We start from the raw sequence: 21,035 nt of genomic DNA, 5'->3' as shown, positions 1-21,035 counted from the left end.
CCCTTGATGACTCCTATATTGAAACCATAGAAATATGGTAGTCATTAATACTAGTCAGACAAGTTTCATCATATTTGTTCTCTACATTTCACCCAGCCCATAAAAACAAACCAATCAACACTGGATGTAGCCCATAAACCTGGGAAATATTGATCTCTTAAAAGCTACACCAGAAGGCCCTTATTTTAATTATCACTATCATTGTCACCACCACCATCATCATCATCATCACCATCATTGTTGCTGACAACACCACAACAGTCAGAATATTATGTACAGGTAAATGGGATTTTATTTGGGAAATTAAGTCTACAAAACCTAGCAAGTTCTTAGAATATCTTCTAGCTTTTTGTTAACTGCTTGCTTTCTATAATTTATATTTTTATTTCTGTACACTGCTAAAAAACATGCTATTGTATCTGAGGTCCAAAGGCTCTGAAAAGTCTCTGGGAAAGTTTCAGGAAGTTGGAAAAAAAGAATCCAATTCCAACAAAATTTTGCTTACTTTTTTTTATAAGAACACAATTTTTGTTCTCTAGCAATGTAATTGAAATAATATTTCCTAATATGAAATGTTTTCTTGAAAATAAAAATATAAATTCCATTATAGATTTTTGGAATAATGTCCTTATAATCCAGGTCCTGAATTGGCAGCTGGCAGACTGCAGAGGGTCCTCAAAACTTCATGGATGTTCAAATGAATTTGCTATGTAGGCTCGCTGTTTTTCCAGAATTCCAGGGGAAAGTTAAAAGTGGAAGCCATTCAACTCATTTGATCATTAATTTCTCTGTTCCTTATTCACAACTCTTTCCCTAATGACTTAAAGTCTTCTATGGAAAAAAAAAGGTTTATCTTTATAAAATTTGGAGAATTTTGCACTGGAATCTAGCTTTAACACTCTTCACTGTGTAACAGAATTCAGGTGCATCTAATTCAAATGGTCTGTAAATTAAATTTTAATAAATGAAAATTACAATTATTGTAATGCTTTGCAGGTTAACTGCTAATGCAATATCAGAAGGTGGTTATAAGAAAATCTAATCTAGGAAATAATACCTGGTATGGACTGTGGGGATAAATTACAGTGAGATTGATGCTTTAAAATTGTGAATCATGCAGTTACCATTATTTTTATTGACATTATTATTGTGATTTGATTAAGGGGAATGTTTGATTATGCCAGAATAGTGATAAGACCTTACTTGAATTAGATTCAATACAAAAATGAGGCAGTTATAGTTTAATTAAGTATATGGAGTTGTTTAAAATCATTGAAGATTTATTTTTAACCTGTTTTCTTTGTTAAATGAGTTCATTTTGGAATGCAGATTTCTGTTTCTTTTTTTAAAAAAGGCCAAAATTAATTTGGTAAATGAGAAAGTAAATTGTTTCATAAATGGAACTTTTTAAATATTTAGAACATCATTTAAATAATTGCAGCTATTAGTTAAAAATAATAATCAATTCCTTGAGTCCATGCATCACAATTACTAGAGGAAGGGGTAAATAAAATATAAACCACTGTGATGTTTTAGATATAAAAGTATCTCCTTAATTGCTTATGATAGGAAGAAATCCATAATGAAGGGGAAAAAACCACCAGCGCTATAGTCAACAAAATGTATTCTCTAGCACTTCCCAGAGCTTCTAAAAGGAGCTTTCGATGAAATATATTTTATAAACTGTAATGTGTTGATTACTTGTATAGAAACCATTTCAGCTACTTTAGAGTCACTATTCAGGCTACATAATGTTAAAGTCCCTCAAATTAATTTGCATGTCTCAGAAAGACTAAGCTACCAGACTAAGTTACAACTGGCTAATCCAAAAAAATCTGAGACCTCAATATCACAGTAAACATTTCTGGTTATTAGAAGAGACTTATTATCAGATAGTCATAAGGTTCTAAAAATAGCTATTAATTACCTTAATTGCATACTACTTTTAAAGTGGTTCATCTAGTGTAAGAAACACAATACCTGAATAGATTTTTGCTCTGAGGATGAGATTAAACAGCAGGATTCCAGTATGGAAGCATACATGGAATGCATCTGAAATAGGGAGTTTCTTTGAAGAGCTTTGACAAATAATTTTGGTTCTGGGAAATACTGATTAACAAGTCATCAAAGGTGTATAAAGAAGAGGTAGGATTAAGAATAGAGAACAGAGCAGAGAGCGAATAAGAGTGGGTGGAGTTACACAGTTGTGTCATAAGGTAATATTTGTTTTTTAAAGGAACTTCTCTACCTAAAAATAAATTGGTCCTAGAGGGATCAAAACGAAAAGATTCTCATATTCATAGGGAATATCTAATGTGCCAAATATATCCCCTGGTTACAAATTCCTCTGTTTTACAAGTTCTGTTTAAGATGATGCAGAATATGGAAGATTGAAGAAACAGCTAAGGCTATTTTAAATTTGAAATCAGATTTTTTTTAAAGATTTTATTTATTTATTTGAGAGAGAAAGAGAATGAGCATGAGCAGGGGAGGAGGGGCAGAGGGAGAGGCAGAAGCAGGCTCCCCACTGAGCAGAGAGCCCAATATGGGGCTTGTTCCCAGGACCCTGGTATTATGACTTGAACCGAAGGCAGCCACTTAACTGACTTGAGCCACCCAGGTGCCCCTGAAATCAGAATTTTGTGTGTGTTTGTTATAGGTCTTCCTCCAAATCAGCAATCTCATGACATCATGTCTTTCAAAATATGCAGGATAAATAACTAGTGTCCAAATTTTATATATATAGATTAGACTGAGGGTAGCCATAAGACCTAATTGTAACCCTAGAGCACTCCATTTGGATGATGCCAAGTCACCATATTTTCTGATTATTTGTCATCTAATTGATCGGCTTTGACAATGAACCTACTTGTCTCTTAATTTATGTGATACAAATAATCTATGTTTATAGTAGAAACATCAGAAAATATAAAGAAAAAAGTAAACAAAAAAGAAAAAATCTACCTATAATCTCATAACATGGGATAGCTGTCGTTGGCATCATGATATTTCCTTCCACATTTAATTAAAACTTATAAATCGTTATATTATATATTTGTTTATAAATCTATATATGTCCATGTACATGATATGACTATAGTCAAAAATACAATTAGACCACACCTAGTGTTTTGTAACCTGCTTTAGATAAATAAAAAGAGCAAATCAATTTCTCTTCAGAGAAACCATGTGAATCTTGCTCACTGCTATACTCCCAGAAGCTAACACAGTACTTAAATATGATTTGTTTAATGAATGAGCATTAGGGTCTATCCTCTTTGAGATGTTTAAGGCTTCTATGTTTCATGCTAACGTAGGGACCTAATCATAAATTATAAATTATGTTGAATGAGTTGAAGGAGAGCCAGGTACGTTTAGAATGTCTATCATCTGATTTGAGCCATTTTTTTTTCCTTTCATGGGAATGGCATGTCCTCCCAGAGAAGATCTTGGCCAGTATGGATGGTGATCCTTATTTTTTTTGGAGTGACAACCATCTTGGGAGTAACTATTGGTCTCCTTGTTCATTTTCTGGCAGCTGGTCAGTATTGTCTATTTTTCATTTTCATCCTTACTACTAAATCTCTTATTTTTAGAAATTGATAAGAAACAACATGAATATTAAATTTCTTCATGGAAATTTTCTCATCTATTTACTATATTATTTCACCATAACAATTCTCTATTATTTAATACCAAAGTTTATAAATTTTTTTGAATCAAATGCCTCCTTGAGCCACTCTGTAACTTATATTACCAACAATGAGAGTATGGGCAAGACTGAAAAGTTCAGTGTTTTGAGGCCAAAATGCATTGTCAATAAAGGAGCTTATGCAGTAGGTTAGTAGTTGAATTGTTATATCTTTTAGTAAATATACACAAAAATTTGGAAACCCCTACTCTTACTGGCTCAATTCTGGTTGGTTTATTTTTTTTAAAGATTTTATTTATTTGACAGAGAGAGAGACACAGCGAGAGAGGGAACACAAGCGGGGGAGCAGGAAAGGGAGAAGCAGGCTTCCCGCAGAGCAGGGAGCCTGACACGGGGCTCGATCCCAGGACCCTGGGATCATGACCTGAGCCGAAGGCAGACGCTTAACGACTGAGCCACCCAGGCGCCTCTCAATTCTGGTTGTTAAGATATAATTGCTAAATAGCAATAGATAATCCACAAATGTCTCATCTTTCCTTAAAAATTTAATTCAATTTAATTAACATACAGTGTATTATTAGTTTCAGAGATAATTTAGTGATTCATAAGCTGCATATAACACTCGGTGCTCATTACATCAAGTGCCCTCCTTAATGCCCATCACCCCACTATCCCATCCCCCCACCCACCTCCTCTCCAGTAACCCTCAGTTTGTTTCCTATAGTTAAGAGACTCATGGTTCGTCTCTCTCTCTCTGTTTTTGTCTTATTTTTTCTTTCCTTCCCCTATGTTCAACTGTTTTATTTTTTAAATTGCACATATGAGTGATATCATATGATATTTGTCTTTCTCTGACTGACTTATTTCTCTTAAGGTAATACCCTCTAGTTCCATCCATGTCATTGCAAATGGCAAGATTTCATTTTTTTGATGGCTGAGTAATATTCCCTCATATATATACCACCTCTTCTTTATGCATTTATTGGTCAATGGACATCTGGGCTCTTTCCATATTTTGGCTATTGTGCACATTGCTGCTATAAACTTTGGGGTGCATGTGTCCCTACAAATCACTATGTATCCTTTGGATAAATACCTAATAGTACAATTGCTGGGTTGTAGGGTAGCTCTATTTTTAACTTTTTGAGGAATCTGCATACTGTCTTCCAGAGCGGCTGCACCAGCTTGCATTCCCACCAACAGTGTGAGAGCGTTCCCCTTTCTCTGCATCCCTGCCAACATCTGTTGTTTCCTGAGTTGTTAATTTTAGCCATTCTGACCAGTGTGAGGTGGTATCTTATTGTAATTTTGATTTGTATTTCTCTGATGCTGAATGATGTTGAGCATTTTTTCATGTGTCTGTTGGCCATTTGGATGTCTTCTTTGGAGAAATGTCTGTTCATGCCTTCTGCCCATTTCTTGGCTGGATTTCCTGGTTTTTGGGTATTGAGTTTGATAAATTCTTTATAGATTTTGGATATTAGCCCTTTATCTGATAAGACATTTGCAAATATCTTCTCCCATTCCGTAGGTTGTGTTTTAGTTTTGTTGACTGTTTCCTTTGCTATGAAAAACTTTTTCTCTTGATGAGGTCCCAATAGTTCATGTTTGCTTTTGTTTCCCTTGCCTTTGAAGACATGTCTAGCAAGAAGTTGCTTCAACTAAGGTCAAAGAGGATTTTGATGGATTCCTGTCTCACACTGAGGTCTTTTATCCACACAAATGTCTCATCTAATACTAGATAGTAGAAGTGACTGTATGTTTATATAAATTTGACCTTATTTTTAAAATTTTTGTTAACACTACCTTCAGAAAGCTTGGTTTTCCAATTTATTTATTTCCAATTTATTTATTTCAGGAAAACAAAACCTTAAATTTGTGTAGCTATTTAGTGTTTTCAAAGAAATTTGACATCCATTATTCCACTTGATCCTCACAATAATCCTTTGAGCTAGGGAGGGTAGGTTTTACTACTATCTTTGTTTTCACATGCAAAAAATCAAGATTGAGAAAAGTCAAGTGCTTATTATTATAGGCTTTTTTTTTCATTCTTTTTTTAAATTTTATTTTATTATGTTATGTTAATCCCCGTACATTACATCATTTGTTTTTGATGTAGTGTTCCATGATTCATTGTTTGCATATAACACCCAGTGCTCCACTTACTACATACCCTCTTTAATACCCATCACCAGGTTAACCCATCCTCCCACCCCCCTCCCCTCTAGAACCCTCAGCTTGTTTCTCAGAGTCCATAGTCTGTCACGGTTCGTCTCCCCCTCCGATTCCCCCCTCTTCATTTTTCCCTTCCTACTATCTTCTTCTTTTTTTTAACATATAATGTATTATTTGTTCCAGAGGTACAGGTCTGTGGTTCAACAGTCCTACACAATTCACAGTGCTCAGTGTCATAGATGAGCATAAACCTAGACCTTAACATTCAAGTGTATTATTGTACTTTATCATAAGTTTTTCTGTTTTATTCCTCAGAAATATATTACTCTATACAATAATGAAGTGTAGGATGATTTTCCTAATACTGTGAGAATTCCAGCTTTTCCTTCAACCTGGCCTCTCCTTTGTTTTCTCTAACCATCTTTTTTTTTTTTTTAAAGATTTATTTATTTGAGAGAGAGAGAGCAAATGGGGGGAGGGACAGAGGGAGAGAATCTTCAAGAAGACTCCCTGCTGAGCACAGAGCCTTAGGTAGGGCTTCATCTCACCACCCATGAGATCATGACCTGAGCTGAAACCAAGAGTTAGGCACTTAACCAACTGAGCTACCCAAGTGCCCTATATTTTCTTTAATTATCTTGGTCTCAAATTTCAAAACTTTTCCTTCAGAAAAGTAATGTATGCTTACAGTCCAGTCTCTTGCCTGCCATGTCTGTCCCTGAACTCTCTGTAGTCTGGGTACTTCTGTCCTCTGTTTGATTCTGCTCGTTAAAAAATAACATCCATTACATAATTTCCCTTTAAGGAAATTTGCTCCAAGTTTACCAAATCAAGCATCATGAAGAAGCCTAGTAGCTTAATTAGCTATCCTTCCAAAATATAATTTGTATTTTAATAGGTCCCTTCTTCTGGATAAACAATGCGTTCATAGACCGGAGTGGTACAAAAGGGAGAACTGCAGACATCCTGGCTCAAGGAGGACATGTGTGGGATGAGAATTTGCCCTTGACTTTCTCTACATGGTCAGCCACATACAATTTCAAATACAAGGCTAGGTGGGCTTATATTACCTGAAATTAAGTTAATTGAACTGGGCTCCTTGTGAAGTAAAAATATGCACTCAAAACTCTGTCGTAAAGGTCGGCTGGAGTCAGCCTGAAAGATAGGTTTGCTCCAGGATTCTGACTTAGGAATGAAATCAAGCTTTGTTAATAATACTAAGGGCAACTTGAGTTGGATGACATCTAGAGTAATCTCTCATTCAAGTGGTATGAAATTAGTTTCTCTGTCTGAATCTATCTATTGTTTTTAAGACATTATTTTTGAGTTTCTACTTCTTGGATTAACTCAGAGATTAATATTCCACAAGGATCATTATTCTAGAATGACTGGTTCAGCTCTTTCTTAACTATTTTATTTAACAAAACTATTTCCAAAAGCTTACACAGACATTTACAAACAATTGCAAAATCCTTCAGATAGTTTATCTAGGAGCGCTAAACCTTTGCTTTCGCTCAGAATCACCTGTGGAGCTCTTCTAAAGAAGTGTCGTCCCTTAGGTTTTCTGTTTCAGTGGAACTGGGGTAGGACCCGCCCATGTATGCCTTTTAGAAGCTCTGTCGTTATTCTAATACATAGATAGTGTTGCAATCCTTGGGTCTAAAGCAATGTTTTATAAAGGTAATAAAATATATTTCTATCTTAAAATAGATTTTATTACAAACTTTGAGATGTGGACAGATAACTATGTAAATACTGATCACTGCTATGTCTGTAAAACTGATTATTATTTTAAAGACCACAGTGTAGGGTACAGATAGATTCCCATTCAATTTATCTAAATAATTGTATTATTCAGCTCAAGCTGCCATAACAGAATACCACAGACTAGGTGTCTTAAACAACAAGTATTTATTTTCTTATAGTTTTGGAAGCTGGAAGTCCAAGATCAGCATGCCAGCAGGGTCACTATAGCCTCACATGGCCTTTTTTTCTGTGACATATGGGGTTGGGGGGGTAATTTGCAGGACAGAGAAGGAAGGATTAGTCTCATGTCTCTTCCTATAAGGCTACCAGTTCTATTGGTTTCTGATTTAACTCTATGACCTGATTTATGATCTGATTTAACCTTAATTACCTTGTTAAAGGCCATATCTCTAAATATAGTCCCTATGATCTGATTTAACCTTAATCACCTTGTTAAAGGCCATATCTCTATATGTAGTCATATAGGGGTTTGGGCTTCAATATATGAATTCTAAGGGGACAATTCAGTTCATAAAAATAATCAAGGGAAAATAAACTTAAAAATTGCACCTCAAATCAATCTAATTTTCCAGTAATATAACTAGAGTCAGATATCTAAACATCATGATTTCTTTAAGTATGGACATGACAGATATGACTGTTGACAAATTAATCAGCCTACCTGGGATGCCTGGGTGGTTCAGCCAGTTAAGGGTCTGCCGTTAGCTCAGGTCCTGATCCCAGGGTTCTGGGATCGAGTCCCTGCTTCTCCCTGTCCCTCTGCCCCTCCCACCTGCTTGTGCTCTCTCTCTCTCTCTCTCACACTCTCCCTCTCTCTCAAATAAATCAATAAAATCTGCATAAAAAATAAAATAAGATAGTTCCCTAAAAAAAAAATCTGCCTACCTATATATACCCAAGTTCAGCATACTAGATGTAACACAAAATTAGCAGATTCTAGTTGTTTGCTCTTCGATTTGATGATAGACTTCAGAGATCAAAAACATGAAATGATAAGAAAGATCTTGGAGTTTATTTTTGCAATTTAGTCTTTGTGATTATTGAAAAAAATTGCAGAAGGCTAAAGTGATATACCAACATGGCATAGCCAATTGGTGGCAGGGTTTAAACTAATTCCTGTAACTTCATATGCATTATTCTTTCAGAATGACCTTAGGTAACTGATTAGATAGAACCTAGCATTTGCTTTTCGTATATACCAGTTGCCATAAGGAAAAATATGGGAGACCATTGGAAGATAGGAAACTAAGTTTTATTTTAGATTGAAATGATATTCCTGACTTCCAGGATAATGAATTATTTTAGCTCAGAGATCACATTTTTCATTCTATTATTAGCATTCCTTAGAGACTCTATGGTACTTTTTAAGGTGCATCAATATTTTTCTAAGGTTTGTTTATGAAACAGAACACTTCAATGGTGTAGCTGAACTGCTGGAAATACTAGGAAGTATTATCAATGGCTTTGCTTTACCTCTTAAGGCAGAACACAAACAGTTTCTGGTGAAAGTGTTGATCTCTTTACACACTGTCAGGAGCTTATCACTCTTCCATGCCCAGCTGGCGTATTGCATAGTACAGTTTCTGGAGAAAGATCCTTCACTCACAGAACCAGTTATTAGCGGGTTAATGAAATTTTGGCCTAAAACATGTAGTCAGAAAGAGGTCATGTTCCTTGGGGAGCTGGAAGAAATATTGGATGTGATTGAACCCTCACAATTTGTTAAAATTCAAGAACCTTTGTTTAAACAAATTGCCAAGTGTGTATCTAGCCCCCGTTTTCAGGTGGCAGAAAGGGCACTGGATTATTGGAATAATGAATACATCATGAGTTTGATAGAAGAAAACTCTAATGTCATCCTTCCCATCATGTTTTCCAGTCTTTATAGGATTTCAAAAGAACATTTGAATCCGTAGGTTTTCAGTTTCTCCCCTCTCCCCTCTTCTCTCCCTCCCTCCTTCTCTTTTGCTTAATAAAATGTCTTGAATGCTAAAAAAAAAAAAAAAAAAGGATCACTGTGTTTGCTTGCTTTTTGTAACATTTTTGAAAGATTTGAAAACCTTTAATAAATGTTTTGGCACTAAAAAAAAAAAACTGCCTGACCCCGTGGCCTACCTGTGGCGCAGATCCTCGGCCACAGCCACCCGGCAGCTGAACAGCAATTTTTGAGGTACCTGTTGTGTGATCCTTTGGGGGTCCTGCAGTGACATAGGTGGTGAAGCTTACAGTCTCTGCAAATCAGCTCACAAAGAGGCACCTGGAATTAGCCAAAACCGTCCACTACTTAAGCAAATGGGAACTAACAGTTGGCCAGGATAACTAGCGCCTCGCTGCGAGGCACGGAGACACAGTTTGTGAACTGGTGCCCCCTTCACACAGCGCTGCAGTCTGCGTGATTCAAGAGCTGAGGAGGAAGTTGAGGCCGAAAGCTGCTTCTCCACACCTCACACACAGGAGTTGGAGCAAACAGCAATCTTTCTCCCTCCATTGGAATACGAGCATTCACAAGGCAGAGACTGTCCCCATTGCGTAGAACAGTGAGCGTGGTGGGTGTTCGACAGATACTTGCTGAAGAAATGGATGAGTGCTTTACGATGCTCTGGCTGGGACTCTGAACCACACACTCCTAACAGCTCAGCTAGCTGTTTCTAAGTTCACCACATCTTTAGGGTTACGAAAGTAGAAAGGGGAAGGACAGCTCGAGGCAGCATAGTCACAGCGGAAGTGACAGCGGAAATCTTGGTACTATGGAAGAAAGGTGGCTGCCAGGAGATACAGGTGAAAGTGAAGCACAAAGTCCGACTGAGGACAATCTGGAACATGCGGCAAGCTAAAAAATGTACAAATCTTCATCTAGGAAGGTGTCCTCAGTCTCACCTGTGAATGAAAGAACTTACAGTCAAAATGATGTATCAAGTTATTCATCGAATCAGTATCTGTAATACCAAAAGACTGAAAAAACAAAATCATCCAAGAAAGGACTGGTTAGATTGTCATGTGTGTATAAAAATGTGTAAAATTCATGACAGACTATGGAGTGGCTAGACAAAAAAAGAAAACAGAAAAAGAAAGCAGGCAAGCCCCAGATGAGGGATATGACCTAAGTGGAAGGGAGGGCTCTCCGAGAGCTGCATGTAGATCATCTATTGCCACTGTTGTGTGAATAAGCACATGAACATAAAATACCTCTGGAAAGATACACAAGAAAAGAGTAACTGGTTGCCTGTGGGAAGAAGAACATGATAGGTGGGAGGGAGATTATCTATGTATACACGCCCTTTGTACTTTTTGAATCTTGAAATTTGTGGAAGTATATTTGAAAGAAGAAGAATAAAAATATAGCAGTGCAAGGCAGTTTCCTTATGGAAAAGTAGCCTTCTCTGCCACATTAAACCTGAAGTCATCACAGGACAGAACAATCATAATTCTGAGGCATTAAAAAAGGCAAATTTCTAGTATGTATTTTCTGAAATAGAATATATGGAGCTAAGTGACAGTTAATCATTTTAAAAATACTAAAAGTAACACTCACATTACTGAAAATTTGGAGAATAAAGATCAGGAAAGGAAAAAAAATATATCACAATCTTATTACAGTAAAAACAACCACTTATTGCTTTGGTATAATGTATTCTTCCCTGTATTTTCGCCTGTGTTCATTGTGAAAAATCATGGTGAAAGTCTTATTAAAATCAATCCCAACCATAAAAAAAAAGGGATCCCCCAAAGGATCACACAACAGGTACCTCAAAAATTGCTGTTCAGCTGCCGGGCGGCTGTGGCCGAGGATCTGCGCTGCAGGTAGGTCACGGGGTCAGGCAGTTTTTTGTTTGTTTGTTTGTTTGTTTAGGTGCAAGATTTTTTTTTTAATTTTTATTTTGTTTTGTGATGTGGATAGGTTTTTGGATGAAAGAGTCAAGATTGAAAAAGACGTTGAAGTGTGCTCTCAAGGAATGACATGCTAAGACCTCAGTTACTAGTCATGGGATCTTAGATGCCATGCCAACTTGCCCTGAGCATCAGTTTTTTATTCTTTAGCCAGGCACATATAAAGACCCATGCTCTGGCTCAAATGATTGAACATAAGGTGGTTTAACAGAAGTTCACGTGATAAGGAGCCTGAGTTTGGGGAGTGGCACGTTAGCTGACTGCAGGTTCCTTTGGAGCAAGTAGAAAGCCAAGGCTATCACAAAACTTCCAAAGATTAGGCTGAGCTGCTAACAGTGGTGTCAAAGAAGATTATAACCCTCGGGTCCTCTGCTCAATGCTCATCCCATAGAGAATACATACTTAGTGCTTGGACAGGCTGGAGAGCCTCGTGGAGAGGGAGAGGAAATGGAGGGAGGTAGCAAACATGCAAACACAATTGTTCTCAAAATATATGAATGGCTAATTGCTTAACCAAAACAGGGTACTATTTCATATTAGTTCCTACTTTTATTTATTTTATTTAAAAAAAAATTTTATTTTAATTCATTTAATTAACATATAATGTGTTATTGGTTTCAGAGGTACAGGACTGTAATTTATCAGTCTTATATAATACCCAGTGCTCATTACATCACCTGCCGTCCTTAATGGCCATCACCCAGTTACCCCATTCTTCCACCCCGCTCCCCTCCAGCAACCCTCAGTTTGTTTCCTATGATTAAGAGTCTCTTATGGTTTGTCTCCCTCTTTGGTTTCATCTTGTTTTATTTTTTACTCTCTTCCGCTATGATCCTCTGTTTTGTTTCTTAAATTCCACATAAAAGTGAGATCATATGATAATTGTCTTTCTCTGATTGACTTATTTCACTTAGCCTAATACCCTCTAGTTCCATCCACGTCATTGCAAATGGCTAATTTCTATTTTTAAAAGTAGATGCATGATGTGGAAAAACTACCTCTAAGCTTGTCCTGTTTTAAATTACAGTGGCCTAGTATATTAGACGAAGCAGTTTACATTTGGGGACAGGAAGAAATGGGGAATGTGAGACATTGTGATGCTCACCAAACACCAGACACCACCTGCTGGAGGGAAGTGAAAGGGCAGTGGGCATTCCTCAAGGAATTACTACAAGAAGTACAAAGCAGGCTGATAGAGAGGCAATGAGGCAGGAGAAAAATTATAAGAGGATGTAGATCATCCAGAATGTGAGGGGGAATGTTTGTAATGTTTCCTGTATCAGAAGTGCTTAGAAAGAGTAACTAGGTAATCACTAGGCTAAAAATTTAGATTACATATGAAAAACAGGTTTCATCTCTAGTGCACACTCAGGTGGATTGTTAGCGGCTGCCTGGATTACTGTTTTGAGATGGATGCTGAGGATATTCCTGGCTTCAGTGGGGCAGTGACATCTATTATCATATGAAGAAAGGAAAGGATCACTTCATGAATGCTGGGTAGTTGCCATTTCTAGAATGAGTGGATATTCACTACCTTTCATTGCTTTTGTCTTCCTTTCTCCCTCCCTCTGATTATTTAAAAATCTGGGTCAAATGTTAATTTTGAGAGAAAGATATGGAGGGACTTGAGGCTACTTGTTATTTTAAAATTCTTTGAATATTTCTTTGTTTCACAGGAAAGATTTTCTATTACCAAGGTGATTTTCATATTTCTGGAGTTATATACAATGATAGTTGTGAAAATGGAGATTCACAAGCCAGCACAGATCTGAGCAAAAATATAGAGACTAAAGTAAGTAAGTCAGAGATTTAATAATTTCATAATGAATTTGATTGAAACAGATATGGTAACTGCTTTGTTTTTTTCTCTTGACAGATGTCCGATGCTTTTCAAAATTCTAGTATATATAAAGACTATATCAACTCTCAGGTCATCAAAATTCTCTAAGTACAAATTCAATCAGAATCTTATGGAAAGGGAGGTAGGTGATATGTCACATCAGCCATGGTTTTAAATAACAACAATAGAAAAAATAGAAAGAGAGAGAGAAGGAAAGAAGGGGAAAAAAGAAGGAAAGAAAGAAAGAAAGATCCATAAATTGTCATTGCAATTAACAAATTTCTGTTCAGAGCAGGAACTGTTCTGTACAAATCTATAATCTCTACACTTGAAGGGGAATTATAAGGTTGTTGGTAGCAGCCAGTCCTAACTGACTACTATGATGAAAGATAATTGTAAGTGTGATAAACAGAGTCCCACCTGATTGTTTTGCTACTGACTTACTAGCCTCCTCTTCTCCCGTCCATACCCAACTGTCCATACCTTTCCTAAAATAATCTTCTTTTGGTGTCTTTAGTAATCACTATCACTATAATGACTGTGAAGCAAAGTGAATTTTAGTGTCACTTAAGATAACATTTGTCTAAATAAGTCTTTGAAGTATGCTTGAGTATGGTGGTGGTCAGGAGGGTTGCAGGGAGGAGGGTATCAAGGAGCACAGGGGATGAGTGATAAAGGGAGAAGATACTTGTATTTTGGTAATTGCCAATATCCATTTTGGGGAATTCTGAACTTCCAAAACAAAACAAAAAATCCAGAGACCCTTGCACTTCATACGTACTGAGACAATATCTCTGTATTGTTCTTTAATATACAATAAAATAGAGGAAATTCAATGTGTTCACAAAATGTCTACAAAAATCAAGAAACAACGCTAGAACATTTCTGTTGTTTCTAGTCCTGATCCCAATGGCTCAAGTGTACAGTTACAGCTGACATTCAAATTTCCTCCAGCAAAGAGGGATAACATGAAGACTGAAATTGAAGTTATCTTACAGCAGATACTGAAAGACAACATGGCATTCTGGAATGCAGTCCCTACTTCCATGAGACTCATAGGTATTTCACTTATTTCCATTATTTTCTATTACTTAGATTTCTGGATTACTCGGAAAAAAAGTACTAGAAAAAAGTGAACCAGGAGTTTCAGGAATTTTCTTTGGGAGAATAATATACTTCTCAACTTCTGGTACTCCTACCAATGAGTTGGCATGAAAGGGGCAGTGCCATAAAACGTTGAAGAGTGATAGGAAGGAGGGCTAAAGTGTGGGCATGCACTTGAGCTTGGAAAGCTTCATGTTTATGTATGAAAAGGGGGGTGAAGGACCCTAACTGAAGCATTATTCCTCCCTTCCCTCTACTATTGTGAGGATCTCATTATAGGAAACAGATTTAGGACTTAGTTGATCGTTCAGTGTGGAGACTGCTGGGTAAGAAGGAAGTTGGGGATAAGGAGTTCTCACTGCTTCTTGTAGAAGAATGGGAATGATACTAACAAAGAAGAAAATTGTCTGGAATCATTTCCTAGAAAACAAGGGAAGAAAATGATAGGATTTTGACCCAGTAAAGAAGGTGAAGTCTGTAAAAACCTTGAAGATCCTGCAAAGCTCTTGAAACTCTCATTTGGATTGTTAAAAGACCTGTTAGGTGATAAGCATGTAGTTCAGAGCCCAGTTTTGCGGTTCTTCCAGACTGAGAGTTGATCCTAATGTCCTTGAAGGCTATCAAGGCTGACAACTGTCAGTTATAGCTCCTTTGCCTCAGAATACCTGTCACCAGTGGGCCACTCATGAGAAGTGAGTTTGAGGAAGAACTCCTCAAAAGAACAATACAGTTTCTCTGTGGGTAGCTGTAGGGAAAGAAGGCTGCCTTTCTATGTCTTAGGGGTTTAGTCAGCACTTGTTGGTGGGTCTTCTTGTAGTTCCCTACTCTTTCTCTCTAAAGTCTCTGCCCAGGGACACTTGGGTGGCTCAGTAGGTTAAGCATCTGATTCTTGGTTTCAACTTAGGTCATGGTCTCAGGGTCATGAAATCAAGCTCTGCATGGGGCTCCATGCTCCGTGGGGAGTTTTCTTGAGATCCTCCCCCTCTCCCTCTGCCCCCCCCCCCCGCTCGCACTGCTTCCCGCTCTCTAATAAATGGGTGAATCTTTAAAAAATAGTAATAATAATAAAAATAAAGAATAAAGAATAAAGTCTCTTCCCAATAGAAAAGAGACTTGAATTTAAGTTAAATTCACAAAATTTCATAATTCAGTCATAGTAATGAGATGACTCTAAAGAGGATAGGCCCAATGAAATAAAATTTTAATTAGAATTTTTTTCTTTATAGGTAACTCTGAGTATTTCAGGGAGATGAGAATTATCATAAGGAAAGAAATCCGAAGATAATTAATTCCCAGTCCCTCTTTTAGTGAGAATGTCAGCTTCTCACCTCAGTAAATATTTTACTGCAACTATCACAAAATTGAGAGCTTTGTTTTTTATTGCCTTTTCCCCTTTCCTATACTTACCTGGTAGAGATGTGGAGAGATGGTCAAAATATAATAAGTAGGAGGGAGAGAGGCTGATAACTGATATGTGAACCAGTCTGAATAATTAAATGTTGGGTGTAATTGGGCTAGGAAAGTTAGCATGTATGTTCCTGGATTGAAGATAATTGCTTGATGATATTTTGTTAGTTTTATGTTTTTTTTTAATTTCAGAAATCAGCAAGGCTAATGTTGAAATGCTTACCAACAACTGTAAGTTTAGAAACTATGATAAATTTAACATATTCACAAATATTTCCCTATCATTAGTCTAAAAAGTGTCTTGAAATATATCATTTGGAAATCCATTAAATAGTCTTTCAAAATTATTAGATATACCAGATGTATATCTGGAATTTCTTTTTGGAAAACACTGGCCTGTGAATTTTAACATTTGTAAGGAGTTGTCCAAAGGATGAAATGAGAACTGATCTCAAAGAATGGAATCATGAGTGAAAAATATCATACTGACTAGGTTAAAATAAAAAGATTGAAGGCGAAAAAAAGACAAGATAATAAAACAATATAAAAGTAGGCTATATCAAATACATTTATTATAAGATAAAAAATAGTTCTGTATCTTTTAAATGAATTCTCTTTAGAGTATCATGTTGCACACAAGACACATCCATGCATTCATTCACTCAATGGACACTTATGGTGTATCTATTATCCACAAGGGGCTTCAGAGTGCATTTCATATGCTGTGCAAGATACAGACATAATGAATTAAAGTCTCCACCTTCAAGGAATTTGCAATCTACTTGCAGAGATGGGAATTATAACAAATAGATAAAATAAAAGTTGAAAGATGATCGAGAGTGAAAAAGAAGATAAGTAAGTCACCCAAACCAAGATGGAGTCGGGTACCATGATCACAGTACATTCCAGGAAAGACACAGCATTGCTTAGTAGCTGCTGGACAATCACTGAAGGGTTTCAAGTAATGTTTTAAGATGTATTTCTTATAAAGCATAATCAAAGATAGCTGCTCTTATATAAAAAATTCCTTTCTTCAGGTTGTGGAAGATCAGCCAACAGTATCATACCAGGCAACCGAATTGTGAATGGGAAGAATGCCCTGGTGGGAGCATGGCCATGGCAAGCCAGCATGCAATGGAAGGGTCAACACTATTGTGGGGCATCTCTGATCAGCAGCCGGTGGCTATTATCTGCAGCTCACTGCTTTGCTGAGGAAGTGTGAAAGTCTGACTAACTGTAGGATTCTGGGTGCAGGCCTATTTTGGGTCATCTGTGGGGATTGACCTAAATGTGTGAACATTCACCAAGGTCAAATGAAATTTATAATTACCTGCATAACTGAAGGGCAGCAGAAACATTTAAATTTGTCAAAGAGGAAGGGCACCTGGGTGGCACACTTGGTTGAACATCCTACTCGTGGTTTCTGCTCAGGTTGTGGTCTCAGGGTGGGATGGAGCTCAGCACGGAGTCTGCTTAAATTTCTCTCTCCCTCTCCCTCTGCCCCCCTCCCACCATGCTTGTGCACATTCACTCCCTCCCTCTCTCTAAAATTAATAAATAAATCTTTAAAAAAATAAATTTGGGGGCGCCTGGGTGGCTCAGTTGGTTAAGCCACTGCCTTCGGCTCAGGTCATGATCCTGGAGTCCCGGGATCGAGTCCCACATCGGGCTCCCTGCTCAGCAGGGAGTCTGCTTCTCCCTCTGACCCTCCCCCCTCTCATGTGCTCGCTCTCTCTCATTCTCTCTCTCTCAAATAAATAAATAAAATCTTTAAAAAAAATAAAAATAAAAATAAAAAAATAAATTTGTTGAAGAGGAAAAGGTGAATAGAAGTAATCCACATTTTCCAAATAGCTACTTTGGCCTGACATTAAGGGCTTCATTTATATCATTTTATTTAATCATAACAATAATTCTGTATGGAAGGTATAATTTAATCTATTTAAAGATGAGGAAACTAGGGTTCAGAAATGGTGACATAACTTGGCAAAGTTCATACAGCTACTAAATTAACAGAAGTTGAATGTGACACCAAATATGTCTGATTCCAGTTACTACATGCTTATTTAACTTGTCCTCCAGGTGTTTACTACATAACTGAAAAAATTTAAATATGATATATTAAAGGTGTTAGCATAGTGTAGTAGATGCCACATATACAACAAGACAGTAAGTTCTGTGAACATCTGATGAAGAAGGAGAGCATATCCAGCTGAGGGATGAAGATGTAAGATTCACCTGGACCCTAAAGATAAAAGATTTGATTGATGGGGTGGGTAGATGGGAAAGAACAACATGCATTTTGGATTTGGAAAACCACTTTCTTCAGATGTGTTGAGGTGGAACAACACAAGTTGTATTCTGTAGACAGCAAACAAAAAGAGCAATTTGAAGAAGGTTTGTTAAAAGAAACATTAGAAAATATACTCGGGAAAATTTGATGTATAGATTGGGCACATTTCTAATTGACAAGACGCTTACTTTCTGAGAAAATCTCTTTTATGAAGCCTGGTTGCAGGATTTGTCTTTGAAGCAATTTTCAAAAAGTAGTCCATAGATAGGGGACTTGTTAAAAGTGTGGATCCTTAAGCCTCACACCAGACTTTTTAAATATAAATCTCAGGAGATGGAGCCTGAATTGATTCTAAGGGAGTAGAGTTTAAGAAACACATTGAGTGTGGGGAGTCACTGAAGATTTTAGAATGGGAGAAGGATCGAAGAGTGTTACCACTACATGAAGTTTTGAAAATTCAAAACAAAACAAAACAAAACCAAAAACAGCACCTGACATTTTGAGGGAAGGTGAGAAAAGTTAAACAGGATGGTAGGTCCTAAATTGAGAAAGAGTTTCAGTGGAGAACTGGAGAAATGATCAGAAAATTTAAATTAGAAGCCCAAATGTACTGACTTGGTAAACATAACAGGGTGATTAGGTAAGAACAAGTGATGATTTTCTATGTACAAAGATGTCCAGAGCCTTCCACAGGCTCTTCGAATCCGGGGTGTTCGGCAATAAGAGTGATTCTGGGTCCCATCCACTGAGGCTGCTCATATGACTCCTACCCAAGTCCAATGCTCAGAAACTGGGTGGGGTTTTAATAGCAGAAGACATCAGTGGCTCTAGCTAGGAGGATTTTGCAGAAATATGACAGCTATAATAGTCCTTAGTACTATTTTATTTGCAACATCTCAGTGTCAAAAACACCTTTAAAAATAAAAATTTGGTGTTTTCTAGTGTTGGTTGGGAGCCTCATGCCTTACAGTTATGAGGTAATGACCATTATGAGCACTGTTGTTGCTCAAAAACTGCATATATTTTAATTAAATTGTGTCTTTCAGGAAAAATAATTCAGACAATTGGATTGTCAACTTTGGAACTGTAGTAAATAAACCATATATGACACAGAAAGTCCAAAACATTATTTTCATGAAAATTATAGTAGGGCTGGAGTTTATAATGATATTGCCCTTGTGCAGCTTGCTGAAGAAGTCTCTTTTGCAAAGTATGTTCGTAGGATTTGTCTTCCTGAAGCCAAAATGAAGCTCTCAGAAAATGCCAGTGTTGTAGTTACAGGATGGGGAACACTTTATATGAATGGTAAGTTTTTCTGTGAAAAGGTAATAGCTTCATGGGAATAAGTATTTAAACAATCAATCAAATAATCAATCAATCACTCTCTCATGCAATTAGCCAGTAAATATTCCAAAAAGAAAACCAAGTGGAGGGGCCAAATTGTCTTCACTTTCTAAAATACCTCTGGGAATAAGAATTGGAATAGTTGAAATTATGTGCGAGGCAGCCAGCTACAGTAAACACCAGAAAGGGACCAATCTATGCTGGAACTGATCCGACTCTTGCTGACCAGAAGAATCTACCTTATTCTATAGATGTTCTTCGTCTCAACAATCAAGGTTAAGATCCCCGTAATACACAGAATTTATTGTCTTTAGGTCCCCTTCCAGTGATACTTCAGCGAACCTCTGTGAAGATTATCGACAACAAAGTTTGCAATGCTCCACATGCATTATCTGGCAAGGTGACTGATAAAATGCTATGTGCTGGATTTATGTCAGGAAAAGCTGATGCTTGTCAGGTATGTGTAGACACATTATCAAATCATCTTATCCCGAAGTACCAATTAAATGGAAATTTTTATCAACACAAATTTGTGTGTGTGTGTTAATGATTTCCATAGAGTAGCTTATTTTGATCCACATAATGGATATTTATTGATTCCAGTTATGTATCAGACACCAGGCTAGATGCTGGGGATGCACTGGTGAACAAAATCCCTATTCTCGTGGAATTTTCAGTCTAGGAATACATACCAAAGACAACAATTACCCAGTAATAAAATAAATTTGGCCCTGTTTTTGGGCAATCAGCACAGTAGAATGGTGCCTCTTCCTTATCCAGAGGTGCTGCAGGAGGTCTAGCATGTGCACAAGACCCGCATTCCTCAGGCTTCATTATGCAACAGCCACATCATTTTCTACATTAGTCAAGGCTGAACTCATTTAAAGTCTACTCTGCCCAATCCAACATATGGCAGCTGTAGGCAATGTATTCTGGTTTGTGGTTGCCCTGGGTTTTGAATAAACCCAAGTTCCACAGTTCTGAGCCCAAAAGAGGGTGGACTGTTTTCGGTGCCCAGGGGCTTTTGATAAGTCCAGAGAAGCAGTAAAATGAAATTCTTTGACAGAACAAGAAACATGTTTTCTTATCTTCTTCCAGAATGATTCTGGTGGACCACTAGCTTACCTGGACTCTAGAAATATCTGGCACCTCGTTGGAATAGTAAGCTGGGGTAATGGATGCGCTAAAAAGAATAAGCCAGGTGTTTATACACGAGTGACTACTTATTGTGATTGGATTACTTTTAAGACTGGACTCTGAAAGAAAAGTAACTTTGGAATGGAACATAAAGACAACTGCAGGGTATTCTTATCTGTTGCTTCAAGTCTTTCTCTTTTGATTGTTGATACAAATCTTTTTCTTACATTCAAATACATAAAGGTCTTTATCAATATTTTAGTATATCTAAAACACTATCCATTAATTTATTTATCTATTCAAATAATATAGGAAACAGGAAGGAAAAAAAAAAGAAAAGATGGCCAAAATATTTTTATTAATAGCCTAGTTCTTTTTTTTGGAATTTTTTAAATTTAAATTCACTTAGCCAAGTTATAGTCTAGTTT

The 21,035-nt window shown here is 37.0% G+C and overlaps 1 protein-coding gene across 1 annotated transcript in view; it reads left to right on the top strand.

Annotated features, from left to right (window-relative positions):
- LOC113925570 (transmembrane protease serine 11B-like) overlaps window positions 1-20,730 on the top strand; it is a 34,041-nt gene extending 13,311 nt beyond the window's left edge. The window contains 11 exon segments of the mRNA XM_027600106.2: window positions 165-279; window positions 3,401-3,541; window positions 13,159-13,274; window positions 13,359-13,430; window positions 14,201-14,381; window positions 16,026-16,064; window positions 16,871-17,057; window positions 19,173-19,252; window positions 19,255-19,431; window positions 19,785-19,927; window positions 20,569-20,730. Coding sequence (XP_027455907.2) covers window positions 165-279; window positions 3,401-3,541; window positions 13,159-13,274; window positions 13,359-13,430; window positions 14,201-14,381; window positions 16,026-16,064; window positions 16,871-17,057; window positions 19,173-19,252; window positions 19,255-19,431; window positions 19,785-19,927; window positions 20,569-20,730 — 1,413 coding nt within the window.
- The last annotated feature ends 305 nt before the right edge of the window (window positions 20,731-21,035 follow it).

The sequence above is a fragment of the Zalophus californianus genome, chromosome 2 (genome assembly GCF_009762305.2).
Source record: "Zalophus californianus isolate mZalCal1 chromosome 2, mZalCal1.pri.v2, whole genome shotgun sequence".
Taxonomy (NCBI): Eukaryota; Metazoa; Chordata; class Mammalia; order Carnivora; family Otariidae; genus Zalophus; species Zalophus californianus.
Note: the sequence above shows the minus strand (reverse complement) of the source record. Positions and strands in the feature narration are given on the sequence as shown.